Source organism: Trichosurus vulpecula, chromosome 3, assembly GCF_011100635.1.
Source record: "Trichosurus vulpecula isolate mTriVul1 chromosome 3, mTriVul1.pri, whole genome shotgun sequence".
NCBI lineage: Eukaryota > Metazoa > Chordata > Mammalia > Diprotodontia > Phalangeridae > Trichosurus > Trichosurus vulpecula.
Window position 1 is genome coordinate 40,658,783 of NC_050575.1, and position 25,745 is coordinate 40,684,527.

Consider the following 25,745-nt stretch of genomic DNA (forward strand, 5'->3'; position numbering starts at 1 on the left):
TTAATTGGGAGAAGAAAGCTTTGACTTTTTCTTTGAAAGAAAATTGGCATCTTAAAGATCCTGTTCCATAGAATGTGTGCTAATTAATGGTTAAAATTTGTGGATTATAGAAATAAATTGATCTTTTTTTGTTTTTACAGAGAATGCTGAATCTATTGACCTTAAACAATTTTTTGACCAACATTTTTCACATATATATTATGTGTTCTTTGAAAATTTTTTGACCATTGAAGTTAGTCTTAAACAGAAAGGTAAGCCTTCTAAAAAACATCCCTCTAGGCTTTTTATTGTCATTTTTTGATGCTTATAAAATTTGCCTCTGAAATTTATAGTTTTGAGATCAAGTGATTATTTTCTTCTGGCAGTTGGTCAGCTACCTTTCTTGCCCAGTTTACACTTGTGACCAATGACATGCATCTGTGAAATGGGGAGCAGCTTGTGTGGCAGTATTATCACTTCTATTACCTGAGGCAATTTTCACTTTTCTCTTTGCTGGTCTTCCTATCTTTGTCTCTCCCCCTCTGTTCTACCACTTTAATATTTGGGGATGACTTTTAAGAAATGATTCAATGACTTTCATTGTTCCTTTAAAAAGACATGTGATAGAGGGAGGAATTTATATATATATATATATATATATATTTTCTAGAAACAGAGCTTCAGGTTTTAATACAGAATCAGTGAAAACATGTTTGTTTTTTAAAAAAAATACTAAATCCTTACAGAAATAGAAATACAGAAATAGAAATAGTAGTATATGTCTCACTGAATAATTGTCTAAGTGATGGTTATATTTCAGTTCTTTTTCTTTGATTACATTTTAGGTCACAAGTCTCAGAGGGAAGAATTAGATGGTATACTTTTTATTTTTGAAGTAAGTATCTACAAAATATTTCTTTAACTGAAAACCATCATTTGTTTCAGACATTTAGGACATATTTTAAGTATCGGTAAAATGATATTTTAATGATCTGCTAATATTGCTTCATTATATTTGAACCATGATGAAAATATAAATTGTTTTCTATAGAGTAGCTTGTCTTTTTAAAAATAATTTATGTGTGTGTATATTCTTTTTGCAAACAATAAAAGCAAATTAGGGTTTGTGAGTTGGCTATGCAAGTCCACTATTTCATAATACGTATCTGTGTAAGATACTTATAAAAATGTTTTAGATGTCATAGAATTTTAAAACTAATGGGTATATTTTTCAGAACTTGTTGGTGAATTGGAAGCCTATACCATTTTGACTGTGGTACAAATGATGGGAGACTATGCACTTCATTTTTCCTGGGCTATATAGAACTTCATTAGGGATTTTTCTTAGCCATATCTATTCAGTACAGGCTATTAAAACCTAAGAATCCTAGTTACCTTATCCTAATGCCTTTGATAATACCTGGCTCACAGAGTTATTATTTCCTTTGCAAACAGAATGGCACATAAATGTCAGTTGTTACTGTTATCATTAATATTATTAATGTCCCTTCCCTGCCTTTCTTTTCATTTGTACATTATGGAGTACTGCTACACCTTCTGCTGAAACTTTGCCTTCTCCCCTAAATGCTCCAGACTCCTGCTGTTTCATGAACTATACTTTAATTAAAATGATATATTAGACTTCTTTTTTCCTTAGTCTTTTTACTTTCCTCCTAGGCAAATGTCCCTTAATAGGATGTTGAAAGAGGGAAGAAATGAGAGAGTCAAGAAGAATTCCATTATAGTCAGGAACTTAATATTGCCAAAAGAAAATATTCTTTATCTCCTCCACCCCTTAATATAGTATTCCTTCTGGGTTATCAGTACAACATTTTGAAAACCATATTAAACTTTACACTATATATTCAAATGCAGTTTACTAAGTGTCAAAATTATAACAGAAAGACATATCTTTGTTAAATGGTCAGGATTTTGTAGAGCCATCTATTTTGTAGGCTTTAGCATTTAAACAATTTGTTATAGCTACATGATAAAAACAGAATTAGAAACAGCTCTCTGCCAGGACATGTGAAGAGCCTCCTTATTACATGAAACTGGATTTTTAAATTATATTTGTTAAACATGAGATTCTAACTATATTTCCCAAGCTGTATTGTGCTCAGTAGAAAATTGAGTCTATTCATGAAACCGAAAACTCAGAACAAATAGGAAGAACTTCCCTTCTATCCTGTAGCAATTTCTTTTGTCTCATTCCATTACTATTATATATGAGTTGGTAATCAAGACTTAATAATTCTGAGCTCATAAATTCATTAGCAATTGTTTCTGAAAGAGCAGCAGGAATGCGTCTTTTCCCCCAATAACTGCATGCACTTAATTATCTGAAGGAAAAAGTAAGAGCATTCTGATCTCTGTCACAGAAAATGAGAAAGACCATGTAGAAAACTGAGGAAGGAACTGAGAAGGGACTTGAGAAGAGGCAAAAACTAATTTGTGAAGGCATACAAAGCAATCACTAGGGAACAGTTGATCTTGTGTGGTGCCAAGTTTTTATAGTTTTAGATGGTAGAGGCTTTCATATGAAAATTATTGGAACAATTTGTTTAACTTTTTTTTTCTTTTGGCTTTAATCATAGTTGAAACTAGCCACTACTGTTAAAAAACATTAAGGTACCTTTCCGGATATCAGGACCCAAAGGGAAATTTGAAATGTGCTTGTTTATTAGGCTTTAATCCTGAGGAATCTGATTTGTAAGGTATATAGGAAAGAATAAATGTACATAGTACAGAAATAAATTGTCTTTAGAAAATGGATGATGATCTTTTACATATTTACCTTTATCCCGTATGTACAGAAGATTTTTTGAAATATTTGAGTAATAACCAATAAACCTTCCAAGGTTATCTTTTTATCACAAATAATTTCCTTTTCCTATGTTTACCATGTAATATACAGTGTCCACAGATATTTTTATTATTTTAAAAGAGCACTATTTACCAAAAATGGACTAATGACTTGTTTTGTTTTTTAAGAAAAGGGATTTTATACCTGCTTTTTATTCCTTGGGAAAATCATTAGTCTTTATCTTCATTGTTCTCATTTATGATTGAGATAATAGTATTTTCCTTCTACTCCAAAGATTTGTTATGAAAGAAAAGTGAGAAAGTGTTAATGTACTGTTCCATCATATTGTCTTGCTTAACATCATCACATTTAACTATATGCATTTCCCTGGAATGATAGTTCCCCTAGCAAATGACCTATTAGTAATGTATCTACTCCTTCCCTCACTTCCTTTCTCTTTCCTTCTCCATAGTATATGCTGCTTAACCAAGTTGAGCAAGTTGGGCATGCCAGGCACATCATGAACCTGTGAAAGTTTTTGTGGCTTTCTGTGTACCTGGTGCCATAACTCTTCTTTTTAACCTTTTCCTTTAATCTTTGAACCTCTAGTGACACTCCCTTGGGGAGAGGCTCTTGAATAGGCCAGACCTGGCAGCTTAGTTTCCAGACTGGAATGGAATGAACACTTGCTGCTTGTTCATTCTAATCCACTAAACATTGATTAAGCACCTACTTTGTGCCATAGGCTTTGCTGAGTGCAGAGGATATAAGAAATAAAAAGAAAGGCAGTCCCTGCCCTCAACGAGCTTACAATCTAATGGGGAAACAACACTCAAAAGGAGGCAGGAAAGCCAGGAAGTCTGGGGGAATCAGATGCAATGGACTGTCTTGTTTGTGGAGTTGAAACTGGCCAGAGCAGCTGATGTAGTGTGGCATGAGCTGAAAAGTCCAGTTTCTGCCCTTTATAAAGGAAGGCATTGGTAGGAGTTTGGTATTCTACCCTCCAGTTCTTCAGTCAGAGAAGGCCAAAGGAGGTACTTTCAGTGAAGGCTTGAGTTAACAGCTTGGTGGGAAGATTAGAGGCATAATGGAGTTAGCTGAAAAGTCCAGTTCTTCAGTTTATGGAATCAGGATTGCCACAAAGTAGACTGATATATCCCTTTTCTTTTAAATAAATTCACAGTCAACATAGTTATCCATAGGCATTCTCACCTCCCCCATATCATTAGAAAGCAAGATACCTCTCAGCAATTTCATCCCATAGGTCCTTCTTTTTCTGGGAAGAAATTGTCCAGATGAGCCCTATCAGTTGAGCATTTTGGCAGATGAGGGTGACTCTTCATAAATGATCTTCAACCTTACAGTTAACTGTTAACAAAAGATTTACTTAGCTGTAGTTTAGAAAGCATACTTGGTTAAGATCCAGCGTTTGGCTGTGGTTTACAGATTGCTCCTTATCTCCTACGTGGCAGGGAACTCTGATAAATAGTATATGTCTTCCACATCCCACTTTTTGGTGACAAGATCCCTAAGGATCTTCTAGAATACCTTCTATCACTTAAATAACCTTGAGATTGGGACATATAAAGCTTCTCTTGGCCAGTGTTGGAGAAGGAACAGAAAAACTAAACCATCACTATGGCAAACACAATCTAATGGTCTTATGAAAGAATGAGTGATCAGTTATGAAAGAGAATGAAGACCAGAAATCCCAGTGGTGAACAGTGCAAATCTTCGTAATTCACAGTGGGTGTCACCCTGTCTAGATTTGTGACAGTGACAAGATGAGCACCAGGATGATCGGGTCTGGAGCATAGTTGCTGATACAGTTCTGACATAGACACCAGTTCTTCATTATGGGTCAGGGTTATCTGTAGTAAGTAGTTAAGAGATCATAAGCCTCTTGCATGCAGCTTATTCCAGAATATGAGTTGATACCAAGGCTTTTCTTGTGCCACCACCCATTCAGTGTTCTCTGGCCACCAGCTAAAACCTCCCCTGGCTGAGGCAGCTAACAGCGGTTAGAGCACTGAACTTGGAGTCAGGATGACTTGAGTTCAAAATCGACTGTAAACACTAGCTGTGTGATCTCTGGCAAGTTACTTAAACTCTTATTTGCCTCAGTTTCCTCAACTGTAAAGTGAGGATAATAACAACATTTATATCACAGGGTCGTTGTAAAGAGCAAATGAAATATTTGTAAAAAGCACTTAGCATAGTGCCCAGCTGTAGTAGGTTTTATATAAATGCTTATTCCTTTCCCTTTCCCCTTCCCTCTCCCTGAGAGTCCCTCAAGGGGGATAATACCAAATCTTTATCCCTTTTAGAGGCCTCTGCTGAGAGGTTGCCCCCTTATTCCACAGAAGCTAGATTGGGACTTTCCATTTTAATTAATGGAATCAGGACTGCCACCAGGTAGGCTGGAATATCCCTTCTAAGTAACTGGAATATCTCTTCTAAGTAAATTCATAGTAGTCAACCTAATTATCCATAGGCATTCTCATCTCCCCCGTATCATTAGAAAGCAAGATACCTCTCAGCAGTTTCACCCCATAGGTCCTTCTTTTTTTGGGAAGAAATTGTCCAGATGAGCCCGATCAGTTGAGCATTTTGGCAGATGAGGGTGACTCTTCATAAATGATCTTCAGCCTTACAGCTTCTTTAACATATAGAAGGCCTGCTTTGGGAGATAGTCATATTAACCTGCCAAGGTCTGCTGGAGTCACTTGATAAGGTTTATTTCAGGAGTATCAGCTTCCCTATATTGTCTTATGTATACTTACAGCAACTTGGAATGGCTGTGGCAAGAACACTGGATTTTCCAGGCATGAGGCACCTTCAGACAACTCATCCATACCAAGGATAGCAGTGGTGTTCAGGAGTGAGTGCTACAGGATCTTTTGCATGCCACGCACAGCATCATAATGCTCCTTGCCAAAAATGTTGGAGTCCATGATATGGGAGCTGGAATACTGAGGGTCTACTGCAGTGTAAATAAATGCTCTATTCACCAGTGGCCTGGGGCAGTGATAGCGTTCAAGTAGGCAAAGGTGGTGGTACGAGCAGGTCCATTCATGTCATCAGTAGGTATCCCTTTTGGAGGGAACCAGGTTCTGTTAAATAGTAATAGGGTAAGTTTGAGGCTTTCCTGTCACCAGTGACAATTCCTGCTCTTGTCTTTACACTCGTTTTCTTTTCAGCAGAACTCTTCGTAAAGTGTCTCGCTGCTATATCCTATACTATATCCTATACTATATCTGATCATCCTGTTCTTTGCACTTGCGTTGGCTTTCCCCTGCTTTAGCCTTGATATGAGCCACAGTTTCATTTCATTGCAATCCTTTGATTATTGTGAAGTGTGAGGTTCAGCCTGGGATGATAACCCAGGTATGAAAATTGAAGAAAATGAAATACTCATAATAGTTAACAAAAACAAGTTTACTTAGCCATATCATGGAAAGGGTACTTAGGCTTAGGCAGAAAGTTCAGCAGGAAAAGTATGGATCAGATGCCACGAGCAGGGTCAAGTCTCATTTCCAGCATCGAGTCCAGCCTGCAGTTACCCACCTCCTTTGGCTTCCTCTAAGGGTGAACACCCTCAAAGTGTGTACTCAGCCTTGATCTCTCCCTTCCCCCTCCTCTTTTTTCCTCCTTTTCACATGGATCACGTGGGAATTTGTTTTCTCTAACTATACATATTTGTAATGGGTTTTGTTTTTCTATCCTTCTCAGTGACTGATGGAAGGGGAGGGAGGTGGGAGAGAATTCAAAATGGAGGGAGGTGGGAGAGAATTCAAAATGGAATACAAAAAATATTTTTAATTTAGAAAAAAAGTAAAGGAGATGGTTTCAGAGAAGCCTGGGGACACATAGGAAGACATATGAACTGATACAGAGTGAAGTGAATAGAACCAGGACCGCAATTTATAGAAAATGATAGTCTGGTAAAGGCAAACTGTTTTGAAAGACTTAGGAACTCTTATCACTCTAGCATTGTGGAGGAATAATGATGAAACATACTACATCTTGTTAGGTGAAGCACCTAGAACCCAGAATAATAAAAAAAGTTGTGGACAAGGGCAATGTAGAAATTTATTTTGATTGACTGTTAATGTTTGTAACATGCTTTGTTTTTCTTTAATTCTCGTGGAGGGAAGGATTTGGATGGGAGGGCCAGAAGGAGATTTTTATCCTTTTAAAAAATTGACAGAAATATTTTTGATTTTCTAAATTATATTGTCTTGACAAGTCTTTCCTAGATTTATTTGCTATTTTACAGTTCCTTTCTAGAACTATGTAAGTTACCAGTGCTAAAAAAAATCCAAGTAATAGCAGATTAACTTGAATGCCTATTTTATTTTTTTATTTGTGTCATATTTTTCATCCAAGGAACTCTATGGTCTTAACATTTGTAATTTGTTTTTCATTTTATAGGATTTCAAGCATATCTCTTTCATATCATTTATTACTTTGTTTCCTTTTTATTGACTTTTAGAAAATTTTACAGCTTCTTCCAGAAAGGATTCATCAGAGATGGCAGTTTCACAGTATTGGTAAGTGACCTAAATTGCAACTCTTAGATTTCAAATAGCTGATTAAAAAAAAAAAATTAAAAGTAATTATTTAGTGCTTGCTGTTTCTCGGTAGCCTGTTTAAAACTTATTCACAGATTTTGTTTGGCAAGCTATAAAGAAGAGGGGTGATATTTTGCTTGCTGCAAAAAAGGGTTAAATTCAGTGTAAAGGAAGAGTTTGAAGGTTTTTAAAAGGTGAATTGAAAGCAGATATTTTAAGTTTAATGCAGTGGTAATTTTTGTAAAGAAATAGAGAAAACTAAAGGACCTTGGGAAAGGCAAAAAAAATTCTTTATTGAACTTTTCAGTGAATTAATTGGAAAAGTTTTCATTCATTCCATTTTGAATCTTAAACAAGGGGAAATATCAGAATATATGTGATGTTCTGTTTACAATTATGGTCTTTCTATATATTCTTTTTCAGTTTAAGAAATCACATTTTACAGAAGGTGATCTTTTTCACTCCCTGCTGGCACTGAGATTATTGCCAGAAGGATATTAGGGTCACCAAAATTAAGTTGGAAGTTGCCAAGGACTTGTTAAAAAGTTTTTTTTCAAGTCTGACCGAGAACTCTGACATTTAGAATGAAATAATTCAACTCACAGAAATATTTAATATTATCAGATCACAGTTGTAAGTACAGTAGATGTAAAAGGAGATCCTTGCCCTTTTGGAGCTGATAGTTTAGTAGGAAAGATAAAAAAAAAATAAGTACCAGTAATTACACACACACACACACACACACACACACACACACACACACAAACACACACACACACACACAAACACACACACACACACATACATATACACACACATATACACACATATGTATATGTGTGTATATGTGTGTATGTATGTCTAGACATATATATATATATTTTAATTTATTTTTTTCTTGTGACCTGCAACTTAATTGTTGTAGCTACCTCCTGGTGAGGAAATCCTTTAGACCAAAGCAGATCTGCACCTATTTTGCGAATCTTAGTGGATTGCCTGGGGGCATTAAGAGCTTCTAGTCATGAAATAGAAAGATAAAATTTAGTTATAAATGAAGTGCTTTGTGAGATTTAAGGTAGGAAAGATCTTTCACTTCTGATTTGAGAATAATAACAACTCACATTTACGTAGTATTTTAAATTTTACAAAGTGCTTTCCTCAAAATAGTTCAAGGATTATTATTCCTAATTTACAGGTTAGGAAAATGAGAGTCAGAAAGGTAGAGTAACCCAGGGTTATGTAGCCAGGAGCCTGGATTTGAATCAGAGCCAGGTTTGAATTATGGGGAACACCAGGACGATGAGAGCCAAACTAACTAAAAACAATTTTTTTATTAAAAGTATTAGGCTACATGTGGGAGCTCATGTTTCCAACAGCAAAAGGAAATTCCCTCAAACCCTGCAAAATGGCTGCTTTTATAGGATCCTTCCAGCATTATAGGTTCAATCTGGATAGACGTTTTGATGAGTAAATTAGATCAGTCCCTTTTATTAAGGGCTGCCTTTGGGTATACCACCTGGAGTCTTTTTAGGCCTCTAGGCAGTTGTCATAGATGAACCACTTCTAAGGCCTCCTTCACCTGCAGATGAATAATAACTAAAACCATATACCCTCCCTTTTCACATAAAGTCTACAAATCCCTGCCTCTTATAAAATTTAGTGCTTATTTACTGCATCATGCTGTGCTTAAATAAAATGGTATTTGAACTGGACCTTGAAAATTGGGAAGTTTTTCATCAGATACAGGAAATTAAGAGACAAAGACATAGGGAAACATGTAAGCAAAGGAGGAAAAATTTAGCACATGAATGGGGAGTGGGAAGTAGTACAGTTTGCCTGGATTATGGTTGGAAGGTAGTAAGAGATGGGGCTAGAAATTTAGGATGGTACCAGATTGTGTGTCAAGTGGTGTTTTATTCAGTTTTATTCAGAGTTTGTAGAATTTTCAAAAGATAAATTTGTTAAGACAATCCTCTGATAATGAATATCAAGCAAGGAATTGAGCAGGAAAAGTATATGTTCATTAAAGTTATCTGCCACTTATGAAGAGGAGGTACAGGGCTGAGTGCTAATTGAAGAAGGATTCCTAGTATTATATGGTCAGAGCCTCTGGATGCCCTTGTTTGTAGATGACATTGTGCTGACTACATCAAGCCCTGAAATATTACAGAGCCTCCCAAATGAGATCTCTGGTCAAAAAAAAATTTGGCCTAAGAGTCCACACAGGAAAAATCAAGTGATGAAGATTTTTTTATTGTCCAGATTGTTATTTGTGATTGAATGGATATCCTTATATCCACTCAGTGGATGGTGGTGGTCTGTAATTATACAAATCTATTACACATGATACTGCAGAGGACTATCTCTTGGGTCCAGAATTGAATAGAAGAGAGAGAGTTGGTATGGGAAAGAAATCATATATCACTTTAATTCCAAACTTTGCAAAACAAAAACTCACACTTTTAAGAATGTTATGTGGAATCTCACACTCTTCAAAGAATCAAAGTTCAAAGGGACCCAAAGGGCAATGGAACAACACAGGCTACAGCATATTACCCAGATGATATGTTTGAGGAATGGCTTAAAATATAGAAGTATGCTTGTAAAATGAAGTATATCAGTTATATTGGGGAGATAGGACAAATTGAGTGTTAGCTTATTAACCACATAATTGTAAAAAGCCTAGAAGTAGGCCTTCTGTATGATGGGTGGACCTACCCATGAAAAATTTACTGGAGCATATGAACACAGGTTGTATAGGATGAAGTATGGCTAGGTTACAGTTTGGACCTTTTAGAGGTATATATTACATCTATGGCCTCATGAACCCATTTGGTCAGTAAGCTTTTATTAAACACCTAATATGTGAGGGGTTCTGTGCTAGCCTCTGGAGTTACAGATTTTTTTTAAAAAGCAATTCCTGCCCTCAAGGAGTTTACATTCTATTGGAGAAAACAACATGTAAATATACAAACTAAATACAAGGTAATTTTTAGGGGGAGAGGAGATACCAGCACTTGGGGCTCTTAGGTAAAACCTTATATAGGAGGCCACCTTGAGTTAAACTTGATTTGAGCTTTGAAGCGGGGAAATTAAATTCTAGGCATGGAGGCCAGCCTCTCAAAATACTTTATTTTGTTTGAGATTTGTGGTAGAGTTGTTTAGTAGCCTAGTTAGAAATGTAGATTTACATTCTAGATATACTCTTCCACTTGCCATTCCTCACACACAATACTCCAGTAATCTCCTTCTCTGTGCTTTTGCGCTGGCCAACCCCTATGCCTGAAATGCTTTCCTTCCTAACCATTACCACTTAGGATCCTTAGCTTCCTTCAAGACCCAGCTCAGTGCCATCTTCTGTAGGAGGGCTTTCCTGTTCTCCTCATCTACTAGTTCCTTCTCCTCTAAGGCTTTCTTTACATCTACTTTGTGTGTATATCTATTTATGTACCTGTTGTCTTCCCTAATATAAGTATGAGAGTCTTGAGGGCAGGGTGTTTTTGCTTTTTCTTTGTATCTCCAGTGTTTAGCACCATATCATATTATGAAGTAAGTTCTTTATAAATGTTTGTTGATTGGTTTAGAACCTATTGTAACAACAGTGTTACTTGCAGCTGCTGTGGGGGTGTAAGACTAACATTTTGCTTTTCTTAGCATAAGTGTATAGTGGTTGAAATCACAGGAATAGGAGTGGTGGAAATATTGGATGATGGGGTTTTACACTGAGTTGAAGTTTAATAGGACAGAAATGGCAATAAGTAAAGGCAGTAGGGCAAGTGTACAAGGACTTTTAGGGTGGCTATCAAATTACATAAAAAGAAGTATTTAAATGAATATTCTCTTTGCAGGATTGATTTTAAAGAAACTCCTTCACACAGGAAACTCCTTAAAGGTATATAAAATGTATTTCTTTTAGTAGAATGACTTTTTAAAGCTTTTTCAGATTTACTTTGTGACAGAAGAGATGTGCACTTGTTTTTTTCTATGCAAAATACTCTTCTGGCTTTTTAGAATATACTTGCAGTCATTTTTAATTCTGGTGTGGAAAAAAATGTGAAACAAACATGTGTCTCCTACTTTATTTGCTTTTCCTTTAGTTTTTCTTGTCTTTCTTAATGGGGTGCTGAATTGTCTTTTTGGGGGTTATGATTATATTTAAAAATGCTGCAGTCCTCTTCAATATTCGGGTGCTACTTTTTTTTCCCCTAAGACGCCAAGTTCCTTAGATGCATATATAAACTGGAGCTACATTGCCCTATTAAAGATGTGAATCTCTATTCTGAACCTTGTCCAGAGCAAAAGCATCTTCCAGTAACAACAACAGCAGCAAAATTATTTCTTTTCTATTCTCACTGTAGCCACTCTGAAATGTAGACGGCACTAACAGCACTGCACTAGTGTTTACTTCTCTGACTCGCCACTTAGTTTTGGGCCTTGTTTGTGGAAGTTACCCACCTTTTGTAGGGAAGATGATTTCGGTGGATACCTTGTGCACTGATCTAGAGTTAACTGCAGCGGAGATACAGAACCTCCTTCATCACCTTGCTGTTGTCTGCTAAGCCATGGTGGTGGTGGTAATAACAACAATAATAATAAAAATAATAACTGACATTTACGTAGTTGTTTAAAAGCTTGCAGAGGTTACCAAACATACTTTAATTTGGTACAATAACTATGGAGGAGGTACTATAGATATTATTATTTATGTTATAGATGAATAAATAAACTAAGGCTTAAAGAGGTGAGATAACCTCACCTTTTAAGTATATGAGTCAGGATTTGCACCTAGGTTTTCATTTCTCCAACTTAAGCACACTTTTTACTTATCATGCTATTTCTGTTATCAAATGAAGCTGTGGTAATATTTGAGTTACAGTGCCTGAGTTAAGAGAGAACCTAATTGAGTTCAGCATATATCAAGTGTCTATTGTGTGAAAAAAGCACCAGGGAGAATGTTTTGGTTACTATAGAAAGTTTCCTTTTCATCTGATTTTGTCTTTTCTATATTTGGCAAGAAACCAGTGTTTTTCTTGACATCATTGCTCCCTGGCTCAGTCATGATGAGAGGGAGAGAAAAGAAAGATCTGGCTTTTTGCTTTCATAGCCCTGTTTATAATGACAACCTAGAACTTTTCCTGGAATTGGTTGCTATGGAGTTAACTCATTACTTGAAAGGATTTTCATTATTTTTATCTTGGGACAATAGAGATAAATTAAGCCTCTTGCTTTATCAGTTTGATAGATTCAGGTTTTGATATAATGAAATATATACTTCTAGATCTAGTGTGGTGATAGTTAAGATTTTTGGCAAATATTCATTGTTTTATTTCTTAGAGATCTTTTGTCTCAAAAGAAAAAAAATAGATCTTCCATATCCTCCTCCTTCTGTTTGGGTAAAAATTCTATGTTGTATTTAATTGTTTTGTGTTTTCAGATCAGGCGTGAAGGTGTCCGTCTCTTCTTGCTATGGTTACAAGCTCTTCAGAATAACTGTAGTAAAGAACAGCTCTGGATATTTTCTTGCTTAGTTCCTGGATTTGCCTCACCACAGTCTGAATATGGACCTCGGACTTTAGATAATCTCATTAATCCCCCACTTAACCTTCAAGAAAGTAAGACTATAGGATATTAATTAACAGCATATTCTTTTGTGTTGTGTTTTAAAATTTAGTATGCTTTCCAAATCCAATTTGACACCTCTGTGATTTCCCTTTTTTATATTCATCTTTTTGCTCATTTGGATATGTAGAGATATATTTTTTAAGCAGTGTTTGTTTTATGGAGGCCATGTATTAAAGAAAAGGAAATGTAAATTTATTTTTTTTTGGTAAATCAGGTATTTTCTATTTTACTTTCATTATATTTTCATAAATGCTTTGTTTTTATTTCTGATTGCTTTGGTTGTTCAGTTATTATTCTTCATACTTTAAATTTCTATTTCTACCTGATTCCCTTTTAATACCTTCTTCCCTTTCACTTTATAGAAAATCTTGGGTCTTTATTTTTATCATATGAGTTACTTCCACTCCTTTTTATTTGGTTTATGTTTAGATTTTTTCATATAGGGGTGTGTGTGTGTGTGTCTGTCTGTCTGTCTGTGTGTTTTAAAAATCAGAATGTATTTGTGGTATAGAATTCTTAAGAGAGGAAACAAAAATATGGTTTTAATTAAAATACTATAATTTTCTATAATTATTAACATTTACATGTAACTGCTTTCTTTACAAGGATCACAATAACTGTTATGCCAGATTACCTGAAATTGTCTTCTCTTCTTATCTTTTTATGCCTTAAAAAAGACATTGAGATGTTTAACATACAACTTGTGTTTTAAAAGATTGAAATTTGTGGTCCTTAAGTACCAAATCTAGTCAGATGACATAAATAATAATGAGTTTTTTTTTATATTTGGTTAAATGCCATATACAACGCTTTAGAAATGGGTTAGACTACTTATATGGTGATAAATTTTAATCCTCTGGGTATCCTGTTAGAGCATTTTAAATTTCTGTTAGACATATTTAATGATAAGGAAAATATAAAATCTTTATTCAGCAGTAGTTGTTTTTAACAGAGGTGCTAATTTCAGTTTCCTAACTTTGATTTGTAATGGGAAGTAGAACATATGTCAGCATTTGTAATAGTCTCATTTTGAGTGAGCATGATTGAATTTTTAAAAAATTAATTTAGTCCTGATTTTGTTATTTTTTCTCATGAGCACAACTGAAGTTGATGCTGGTTCAAACAGTTGTTTCAATGTCTCTTATTAATCACCTATCATTATTCTTTGTTGAATTGGTAAAACCTTTAACTCTAATCAGTCTTTTAGGACTCTGGTTTCCACAGTTTTTTTTTTTTTCCCACTTGCCAGTATTTTGTTTGGCTATCATTTTTTTTCCTCTAAGAAGTGGGCGTTTTTCTCAGATTTCGATGGCTAACTCTCACTGGCTTATACCCAAATTGTGATGTTTTGGAAAGAGCATTGAACTTAGAAACAAATGTACCTGGATTCATATTCTTGCTCTGTCACCCGTGTGACCTTTGGACAAATCATTTATTTTTCTAGGCTTGAGTTTTCTAATCTGTATGATGAGGAGTTTGGATTAGATGATTGCCAAGGTCCCTTTCAGCTCTAAATTTGGGATCCTAAATCCTAGACTAGGGAGAAAAATTGGATAAATAAAAAGATGATACACATCTTTTCAGAATCTCTCTTGATTATTTTAAATTCACAGAAAGTTTCCTAGACAGAAATTCTCCAGTGAAACAAAGTGAAACCAAACACATTTTTTAAAAATTAGGTTTGCAGACTGGATAGAAAAACATTCTTTTACACACACACACACACACACACACACACACACACACACACACACACAGAGACACACACACATACACGCTCTCTCTCTCGCTCTCTCTCTCTCTCTCTTTCTCTCCCCCCCCTTTTTTCCAGAGGATGCCACACTATATTTTTTTCTTCAAGAACGAAATAAAAGTCTATCTTTTCTCTTACACAGTTACACAGGACAAATAAAGTTCCACTAAAATCAGGATTAATTAATTTCTTATAAGAAGCACACAAAGTAAATGATGATGTTAAAAACAAAAAAGTAGTTACCCTGAACTGTATGATTTGTGTGCTTTTTCTCCCTTAAATCAAAATAGGCAGCTTAGGGAATATTTTATCACTTCAACTAAACTGTAAGTATATTCATATGAATAGGAGGAAACAAATTTGTAATTTGCTTTTATTAACCACAGTCAAAATAACAAAAGTGGTATTAAAAATTTGATTTGCTGAATACATAAAATTCAATATGCTGAAGAAAGCTATTTTTCTTGTCTTACACATACATATTTATATGTATATATACTATTTATGTTACATACAAATCTGTACCTGCCTGTATTGTTTATGCAGCCCCCTTAAGTATACACATAATATATAAATGCTATTTTATGGTGCCTGAAGTCTTTGGCTTTTTGCAATTTTTTTTCTGCTAATTCTTATAGAATCAGTAAAAGTCTCTTATCTTTCTTACAGAATTAGCAGAAAAAAATGACACTGGTTGAGGCTCTTATATCTTAAGAACCTTTAATACTTCTTTGAGCCTTTTGGACTTTTTAAAAATTGTTTTAAGGACCTAATTGAAATGGATAATGTATGTAAATGCTCTATTTTATGGAAACTTACAGGTCTCTGAGAACTTTGCACAACTTCCCTTATTGAAATAATAAATCCAGTGAGACTATCACAATGGCTAAAATTTCTTGGTTTCTTTTGGAGTGTTACTTGGATAATCATACTTAGGACTATGTAGTCTGTGAAGCAGAGAATCCCTAGAGTTTTATATAACACTGTATTTACGTAGAGTAGTGGTGCTCAAAGTATGGTCTAGGTGCCCTGGGTAGGTCCCAGAGCCCTTTTCAGGGGGTCCTCAAAGTTTAAACTATTTTCATAATAATATTAAGACATTTTAATTTCCAGTATGGCGAACATAGATTGATATGGATGACATAAACAAAAACTTTTTATGAGATCCTCAGTAACTTTTAAGAATGTAAAGGGTTCCTGAGAATCAAAAAGTTTGAGAACCATTGACCAGAATATCTTCTTCAAGATAACAATAATTACAGGTTATGTACTTATATATAACAATTATATACTGCTTCCTTACCATAAATCTGTGAGGTAGATTGTGAAAGTATTATTATTCCACATTTTACATGTCAGGAAACTCAGAATTATAGTAGATATTAAATGACTTATTAAATATTCCATTACTAGTAAAAGTCACAGCTGAGACCAGAGCTCAGGTCTTCTAAATCCAAGTCCAAGTTCTTTCCATTATACCATATTGCTTAGTGATGATAAAGGAAAACATCCAAAAACCAGTCAAATATTTAGTATTGGGATTTTCTTTCTTGGAAAAGTATTTAAAATCAGTGAGATCCTAAGTAGATTTATTGTCTTTACATTAAGTTATTTAGAATTGAGTTATTCTGTAAATTTTAGAATAGCAAATGATTTGGAAGTTTCTTCTGTTCATTGAACACTTGTTTTGGAAATAAGATTTTTCTCTTACATCTTCAGTTATGAAAAATTATTTGATGACTACTAAACTCTTCTTTTATTTTTGGATAGCCCAAGTGACTATAGAAGAAATCACTCCTCTTGTCCCTCCACAATCAGGAGATAAAGGACAAGAAGACCTCACAAGCTATTTTCTAGAAGCACTTTTGAAATATATGGTTATTCAGGTACATTTTATCTTTTTAAACCTTTATTCACTCTTTTACTGTCTTGTATGTGTGAGTACATTTTTTCTTAAAATAATTCTACGAGTTAATTTGTGGAATGATAGAGCATAACATTTAGGAGCCCAGAGGGAAGGAGAAAGAGAGCAAAGAAAAACTTCATGGAGGAGGTAGCACCAGAGCCAAGCCTCGAACAATAAAGATTCTTAAAAGCTGGAGATGGAAAGATATGCCAAGTACAAGGAAAAAATCAATAGTCCCATTTTGGTGGGAATAATCTGAAATAAACTGGAAAGGTATCTCAGAACCCTGACTGTAGGGAACTTTAAATGATAGGCTGAAGAATTTATATTTTATCCTAGAGAGAGTATGTCATCACTAAAGGCTTAAGAAAGTAACATGGTCAGTCCTGTATGTTAGAAAGTATATTTGGCTGGTATATGGAGAATGATTTGAAGGAGAGACTAGCTGAGGAAGGAAACCAATTTAGAAACTATTGCAGTAGTCCAAGTGATAAGTGATATAAATATAATGCAGTATCATTACTATGTATGTAATGATGAAAAGGACAGATTCAGAGAGACCTGGGAGGACTTCTATGAACTGATGCAGAGTGAAATGAGCAAAACCAGAACAATTCATGAAATGACTAACATTGCAAAGGAGAGCAACTTGGAATAGTAGTGCAGTGACCAGCCCATGACTGCAAAAAACCAATGATGAAACCTAATTCTTGCTTCTTGATAGAGATGTGATAGACTAGTATGAATGATATATTTTAAGACATGGCAGATATGTTGATTTGTTTCACTTGATTATGCTTATTTATTACAAGGTAGGTTTATTTGCAGGGGGAGGTGGGGAGAGCAGGAGGGGAAAAATGTAGGCTAGTGATTATGATGCCCCCAGAAAAGGAAAGACTGTTAATGAAACTAAAAAATGCATAGAAGAAGAACAAAGGAAGAAAGCAGGAAATTCGAAGGGACACATAAAACAGCTTTGGAACTAAGGTATTGTCTTTGTATACTTTAAATAAAAAAAAAAACAAGCTACAGGTATCAGATACTTGCAGCACTATTTTTCTTTTTTTCTCTATTTTTTTCTGTTTTTACATGGAGAAATGTTTATGATTGTTAAAATTTTTTAGGTTCGTAATAATAAGAAAGAAAAATTAAATTAGAGATCATTGGTAAACATAGAAAGCAGTTTTAGTAGAGTAGATGGGGTAGAAGCCAAAGTATAACATATTGAGAAGTGAGCTGGGCATGATTTTTCAAAAAAAGAAGAAAGAAAGTTAAAAGGGGAGGGGGGTGGAGTAGGTGTCCTAGGGATGAAAGAGAGAGGAAGAACCTCTTTTTAATATGAGAGCACCACAAGGATCATTCATTCATGAAAGTGACGGGAAGGGAAATAGGGATTTCATGATCCCCCCCTTGAACCATGTAAATGGAGGGGGAGAACAAACAAATATAGTATAGAAATACAATAAAAGACTTAGCTAAGACAGGGAAAGTGAAGAGAGTATTAATGGAGAGGACAGATTTGGGGAGAGAATTGTCATAAGCAAAACAAAATTCAGTTAAGGAGGGCTGAGTTTTTATAAAAGAGGAAAGGAAGAGGGCCCAGTAAGGTCTAATGATATGCAAGTGCATCTGGGCTGGGTAAAGAGGGTGAGGAAAGAGAACTGGGATTAACAAAAAACAAACTCTAACTTCACTTCCTTTTTCCCTCCCCTCTTTTCTTATTTCTCTTAAATTCAATGGAAGGAGGAGGTAAAGAGAAGAAATATTACAATGGGATATAATTGAGGGAAACACAGCTAACAGTTGTAACAGTAAATGTGAATGGGATGAACTTTTCTACAAGGGCAGTGGCCGAATAGATTAAAAAATGAAAACCCAGCAATTTGTTTTTTAAGTGTGTTTCTTATAAGGTGTTATATAATGTTAAAGTGAGACATTGGAGTAGAATCTGTTGTGACCTATTTGAATGCAAAAAGTATAGTAACAGTCATGAGCCTAGAGAATACATCAGTAAAATCTGTGGTTAAGAAAAGGTAAGGAAATTGCATTACACATAAAGATATCATATACAATGTAATTGTCACCTTCTAAATTACAATTTTTTATCATGAACTTAAAATTAATCAAAACCATAAATGTATTAAGAACAAAATTTCTGTAAGAAACTAAACTGCTATATATAGTTTATTTAAATATATATGTATTAAATTTAACAGTATAGCAACAAAATGGCTTTGTATCCCTTTCTATACTTTTGATTTCTTCTGTGCATTAGAAAAATATTTTATTGATGTCCTGATTTTTTTTTCACATTTATATCTACCTCCCACCATTCTTGTTAAAAGTTCTCTTTTACTGCACATACATATAATTAGGCAAAACAATTGTCTGAAAATGTATGCCTTATTTTACATCTCTAATCTTTCACCTGTTTGTCTAAAGAAGCATATTTCATTAACAATTTTTTGAAGTCACTGCTTTGGTCAGTGTTTTAAAGTCTTTAAATAACAAAAATATGTACCCAATGGTATAGTCCTTAAGTGCTAAGTAGAAGCTAATCAGTCCATAGGGATAGTTAGACAAAAAAAAAAACAGTGATAGTTGGGGATTTCAATATGCCCCTTTTCAGACCTAGATAAACCTAACAGAAAAATTAGAAAAAGAAGAAAGTAGTAATGTAAGGAAAATCTTAGAAAAATTAGGCCTTTGGCAATTTTTGAATCATAAAGAGTAAGGTTGTTTTTTGACTTTGAATGATACTTTTTCAAACATTGGCCATGTGAACTTACAATGCTGAAGGACGGAAATATTAAATACGTCTTTATAGTCTACAGTGTGCAGTAAAGATTTTGACTAATAATTGAAATCCGAAGAAAGATTTAAAATGCTTATGTGGAAACCAGGAAAAAGTAATTCTAAGGAATAAGTGGATTGAGCAACAAATTACAGAAATAAAAATAATGTTTAAAAATTATGAAATAACATATTAGAACTTATGGTATGGAACCAAATCAGATTTTAGAGAAAAATATTTCTCTTGTATCATCAAATATTTCTCTTATATCATCAAAAGAAAGAAATAGAGGTCAATTAATTGAACATACAACTAAAAAAAAGACTCCAATGGTAACAAATTAGCAATCCCATATAAACACAAAAATAAGAATTCTGAAAATCAAAGAAGCCATATGATTCAAAGCAAATAAAACAAACCCACAAACTACTTGTTGAAATGACACATAATATAAAATGGAGAGCTTTTAAAACTGGTAAATACTCCATTAGTTAATTTGAGTTTAAAAGAGAAAACCAAATCACTAAAACAACAAGTAAAAAGGAGTAAATTTATTCATATTGTCACATTAGTCATGTTGTAAAGAAGAATTATAACCAATGGAAAGAAACACGAGAAAAAAGAAACAAAACAAAAAAGGGGTAAATTTAGTACAGATAAACAAGGGGGAAGGGAATTACCGGATACTTTATATCCAATTATATGCCAACAAAGCCAAAAGCTTAAATAAAATGGCTGAATATTAACAAAAATAGAAAATATTCAGATGAACAGAACATGAAATTGGGAATATAAATAATCTTATCTCAGAAAAAGAAATTGAATAAGCCATATAAGAACCTCCTCCTCTTATGCCCACCCAAAAAAAGATCAACCTATGGGTCCAGATGAATTTCTAAGCAAATTCTGTAAAACATTTATAGAAAAATTGACAAATACCCAAACCAGGGGGAAGGATAACAGAGAGAAAGCTTACAGGCTACTAATAATGAATATTAATGCACAATTATTAGTTAATATAATTGCAAACAAGTTATAGCAATATATTTTTAAAATCATGATAACTAGTTTAATTATGCCAAAAGTATATTGGTTCTGTTAGAAAAACTATAATGGATTATATTGATAAAAGGAACTTAAAACATAATTACAACAATAGATGCAGAAAAAGCCTTTAACAAAATAGATGTGTGTCATTTATATTAAAAATACTACAAAGCATGCTTATTTCTTTAATATGGTAAATGTTATCTAAAACTAAGAGTTAACATTATTCGTAACAAACAAGCTTTTCCATTAAAACTAGAGGTAAAGCAAGGGTGTTTATTGTCACTGTTACTTGGCATGGTTTTAGAATTCTAGTTATATAAGAAATGAAAATGAAATTATAAGAATAAACAGATAGAAAAGAATCAAAAGGCATTTATTAAATACTAGGTTACCAGTTGCTGTTGCTAAGCATTAGAGATACAAGTAAAAAGCAAATTCAGCCCTTGCCTTCAAGGAGCTTACATTGTCATGAGGGTCACAATATGTACATAAAAGAGATATACAGAGTGAGTGGAAGGTAATCTTAGGGAGGAGGCACTAGCTGAGGGGGACTGGAAAAAGCTTCCTGTAGAAGGTGGCTTTTGAGTAGAATCCTGAAAGAAACCTGGAATGTTAAGGAGTGAAGATGAGGAGGGAGAGCATTCCGGCTTGAGGATAGCCGGTGCAGAGGTTTGGAGATGGGACATGGTGCATCATATCTGAGGAATCAGAGGAAGTAGGGCTATGTGGCTAGAGTCTAAAATGTGTGGAAGAGATTAATATGTAAGAGCTCTAGAAAGGGGCCAGATTATATCCACATCTGCCTACTGAAATGCTAATGTATAAATAGGAACCAGAGGAATTTATATTTGATTCTAGAAGGTAATAAATAGGTAGCTGCTAGAGTTTATTGAAAAGAGTGAGTGACATTGTTAGACTTGAGCACTACTAGAAAATAATTTTGGCAGCTCTGGAGGATGGATGGGAGTGGGGAAAGATTTGAAGGAGATCAATTTGGAGACTAGTGCAGAAGTCTAGGTGGGAAATGAAGAGGGCTAGAATTGATCTAGATGGCTGCCTTCTTGTAAGACTTTAGGGGCATGCTACCTCATTAATGGCTGTACTGAAACCCAGGGATCAACCTTGAGGCTTCTAATAACCTGGCTTTATTAGCAAATCTCACTGCTATGCAGCCTGGCTGCCTGAACTTATTCTCCCACGTTTAGCATAATCCTACTTTTTTTTACTTTCCCTATCCCTGTGATACGAACCCTTAAATGCTAAAGATGGGTTCATTTCTCCCAATTCCAGCTCTCGTCTCCCTCATTCATGTCTGCCTCAACCCTACCTTTTCACTTCCCCCAAATACTATGAAGAAGTAGCTCTTCTCCTTGCCAAGACATGTCCCTTTACATGTATCTTTGATATCATCCTACAGACTGTCACCACCTAGGCTCTCTTATCTTCAGTCATTTATCGACTAATTCCTTCCCTGCTGCCTAGTTTGTGATGTACATAGTTTCACTGCTGACCAAGATTGGTAGAAAGATGAGCCATACTCTTTGTCTTAAGGAATTTTATGAATACTTCAACAATTTAAACTTATTTAAATATAATTTTTTTCTGTTAAAGTGGTGAGACAGAATGAAAGGCCTGAGAGAGTTTCTGGGTAATTAATAAACAATTTGAAATTAGGATAGTTAATAATAAATCAATAGTCCGTGGTTTATTTCTATAACCAAAGATACCTAATGGAGATATTGAATGCTTTAAATATTTTTTTGAGAGGGAATGCCCCTGACAGGAGAAATCAACCCTGATTGGTAGACATTTAAATGAGGGGGTGGTCTAAAAGTCTTCAGCTGCTCCTGCTAAGACTGTGGATTGATCTCTAGATTCACTGGTTTCTAGCAATCTGGTCAAAGGAGTTCATCACCACTCAGACCATCTAGTTGTTGGTTTTCTACTTCATGAGCCTGGGTTACCCTAAACTCCAGTGTAGTTTACAAGGATTTGGGCTTAATGCTTTGGGGCCAGAATTTGCTTAGATTAGATTCTGTTTACACTCTAAATAGAAGTAAGGTCTCCTAGTTGGTTGGGGTCCTGACCAGCAGGTTCCCTGAGGATTTGGGCAATCTCATCTGTCCCGTTGTCTTTCAGAGACTTGGCTGGCTGACCTACAGGGGCTTGTCTCTGAATGAAAAAATAAAAAGCCTGGATCCTGATTAATAATGGGTTATTAATATAATAGAAAATAATAATTTATCTCTGTTGTGCTTAAGTAATAAACGTTTGATGTTCACTAAACATTTTTAAAATTTTCATTTAATTTGTATATTTTCTTTTCCCATAAAAAGTATGAAGATAAATTTCAGCTCAAAATATTTGCATTATCATTCTTTTTTTAAATGATCTCCCAGTGACCAGTCTTTTCTTATACATGAAGAGAAGATGAAAATTAGAATTGCAGTCCTATGTTTAATAGTTATTAACATTGTATGTTAGAAACAGTTGTAAAACTCACACTTAGATGCCTATTTTTCTTTAATTTTTTTTCAATCAAACTTTAAACTGTAATTTTGAGGAAAAGTGATTTAGACCATCAGATTCTATCATATTGATATATGTGTATTGAAATTTCATTTAGATACCTTTTTTTTTTTAAGGTAAAGAGTTTGGAATGGAAGAACAAAGAAAACCAGGAAAAGGGATTTTCCTTCTTGTTTTCACACTTTAAAAAATACTACTTGCCTTATATTTTCCCAAACATCTGCAAGGAGAACACCTTATATCACCCTGCACTTGGTATGCATACTTGAGAGTTTTCTAAAATCTAAGAACACAAAATCTCACAGTACAAAAATAAAGTGTATTACTTTCAGAAAACTCATGGAAATACAAATGTTTGTGTAAAGAAATAATTGATAGAGATGATACTTTGATTTGTAATGGACATTTTAAATAGTTTGACTGACTTATCTTGACTTCATCAGTGATGAAATTGTCATGAAGAAGAGTTTTTAATTGTCTTAAGGGCTCATTCAATTTGAAAATAAGATCATAGGATCATAGCTTTAGAGAAAGTGACCAGTGGTCATCTAGTACTCTTCCACCAATAGTTTACAAATAAGGAGACTGAAACCCCTTGATTTATTTGTGATTTTAATAAAATTTTATTTTGGTGTTCTAGCCTGATTCATGTTAAAATAAGATTATTACAAAAATCTATTTAATTCCAAAGGATGTGAACTAAAAGTATTCAAAATTCGGAGGTGACTTAAATTGGATCTGCAGTTTTGCATTTGACTATGTCTAATGGACTATTCGCACCTTAACAATTATTAAAAGTGTCCATTGTATGTGACATAATCCTGTGTTTCTCTTGCTAACTTCCAGTCCACATATTTGGGAAGCCATTTGGAATTGTTTAAAACCATTTGAACTATTAGCTTTGTTTTAGCCAAATTGGATAAACAAGGAGTACGAATTATATTTTGGATGAGATGACTCACAAATATGTCTCACTGTTCTTTAAATTTTGTTCATTTAGTACAAGTCGAGCTACATTTTTATTTGTGTTATTGTTAGCCCTTTTTTGGCTTGAGTTGACAGTTGGGTTTAACATTGCCCTAAGAATTCTTTGTACTTGTAATAGAAATCTGACTGTGAATAGATATATTTCTATGTGTACTGAGGAGTTATAATGTGCCCTCTTTGGGGTTTCATGCTGATATCTACCTGATTGTAGTTACACAGAAACTTATTTACTAAGCCCAGTGAAGTAGCTCTAAAATTACACTGTAACAGACATGTGAATGTTTAGGCTTATTTGTACTAAGGTCCTTTCATACTTTAGTCTAATCTTTTCTTCATTTCTTTTGAATAGATATCCCACAGATGAGACCAAAGCCACATTATATAATGATAAAGAAGGATGTTGAAACCAATGAAACAATCTGTTGCACAAAGGAGCCTTTCCTCAAGGCTCGTGTTATAGTCATTCGTTGGCTGGTTTCTTTCTGGCTTGAGCCAAAACCTCATACAGGACCTCAAATTCCTGGAATAGAAGGTGAAATCTTGCCAAAGAATATTCAGGTAACAAGTGTATCATTTTTCAAAACATTTTGATAAGGTTTAGAGTTGGTAGAGCTGGTTCAGGTGTGAAAGAATTCACTTAGATGATTTTCTGCTGTTGTATCAGTAAGGCAATAATAATAATATAGATGATAATTGTCAAAATGCCTTTGTGGTTTTGTATCACAAAGTATACAATGTCACCATTCCCTCCTAGAACAAATGGGGCTCAAAATCTTGGGGTAAAGGGCGAAGGTCTCATCCTCCTCAGCTTCTTCCGGCTGAAACTGTACATAGAGCTCTCCCGGCTCCCAAGAGATTGAGTCCTATTTGAGAGGTCAGTTTTTTGGCAAGCTGGCATCTGGAACTTGGTTGACACCAGGTCCAGGGATGAAGCATCACAGTCATGGACAGGTCCAGAAGTGACATCTGAACACATCAGAGAGTGACATCTGGCTTAAGTGATCAGGCATCTGCAGGTAGGTGGTACTAAACCTGCAGGAAACAAATCTCACAAACAAATTTAATAGACAAAAGCCAAAAGAAACAAAGATACTATCATAGCCTCATTCGCGATAGAATACATGAGTCAAGGATACAGTTTCATAATTATTTTCTCCTGGATAAACTACTGTTACAGTATTGTCTTTCCCATGTGCTATAATTTCTGCAGCCTTTGGAACATCGTCCACAGCTTCTGTTTTATCCATCCTTTAGCTCCCAATTTTATTCTATCAGTAGAACCAAATCCTTCCTTTCCTCTGATAGTTATTTTGGAAGGAGGGTCAGTTTTCACAGGGGGTATTGTTTCACAAGGAATAATAATCATTTGAACTATTCTGTCATTTTTCCACAACTGTATAGGTTCTTCATCCAAATTTTGGAGTGTCACACTAATTTCTCCTTGATAACTAGAAACTATCACTACAGCCAATACATGTATTCTTTGAGTTGCTAATCCTGGTTTAGGTAATACCCGTCCAAAATGATTCTTAGGGAATCTCATACATATCCCAGTAGAGATTTTTCTTATCTCTTTTCTATCCACCAAAAGTCCTCTAAACAGTGTAAATCGTATCCTGCCAAACCAGGAATTCCTAGATATGGTGGTGGGACATCTTCCCTCACAGTCCACTACTCAATATTTTGGATCTTATGTGTTTGTTGTTCTCTAATTTGCAGATTCAAGGTCATCATTCTGGCTAGAG

At 34.6% G+C, this 25,745-nt stretch overlaps 1 protein-coding gene across 6 annotated transcripts in view; it reads left to right on the forward strand.

Moving 5' to 3' along the window:
• RALGAPA1 (Ral GTPase activating protein catalytic subunit alpha 1) overlaps positions 1-25,745 on the forward strand; it is a 339,477-nt gene that overhangs the window by 20,247 nt on the left and 293,485 nt on the right. For all 6 annotated transcript variants that reach the window (XM_036751008.1, XM_036751009.1, XM_036751011.1 and 3 more), the window contains exons 2-9: positions 141-251; positions 825-874; positions 7,281-7,338; positions 11,208-11,251; positions 12,794-12,971; positions 16,505-16,620; positions 23,130-23,268; positions 24,350-24,558. In XM_036751008.1, the coding sequence (XP_036606903.1) occupies positions 141-251; positions 825-874; positions 7,281-7,338; positions 11,208-11,251; positions 12,794-12,971; positions 16,505-16,620; positions 23,130-23,268; positions 24,350-24,558 (905 nt within the window). The remainder of the gene's footprint in view (positions 1-140; positions 252-824; positions 875-7,280; positions 7,339-11,207; positions 11,252-12,793; positions 12,972-16,504; positions 16,621-23,129; positions 23,269-24,349; positions 24,559-25,745) is intronic.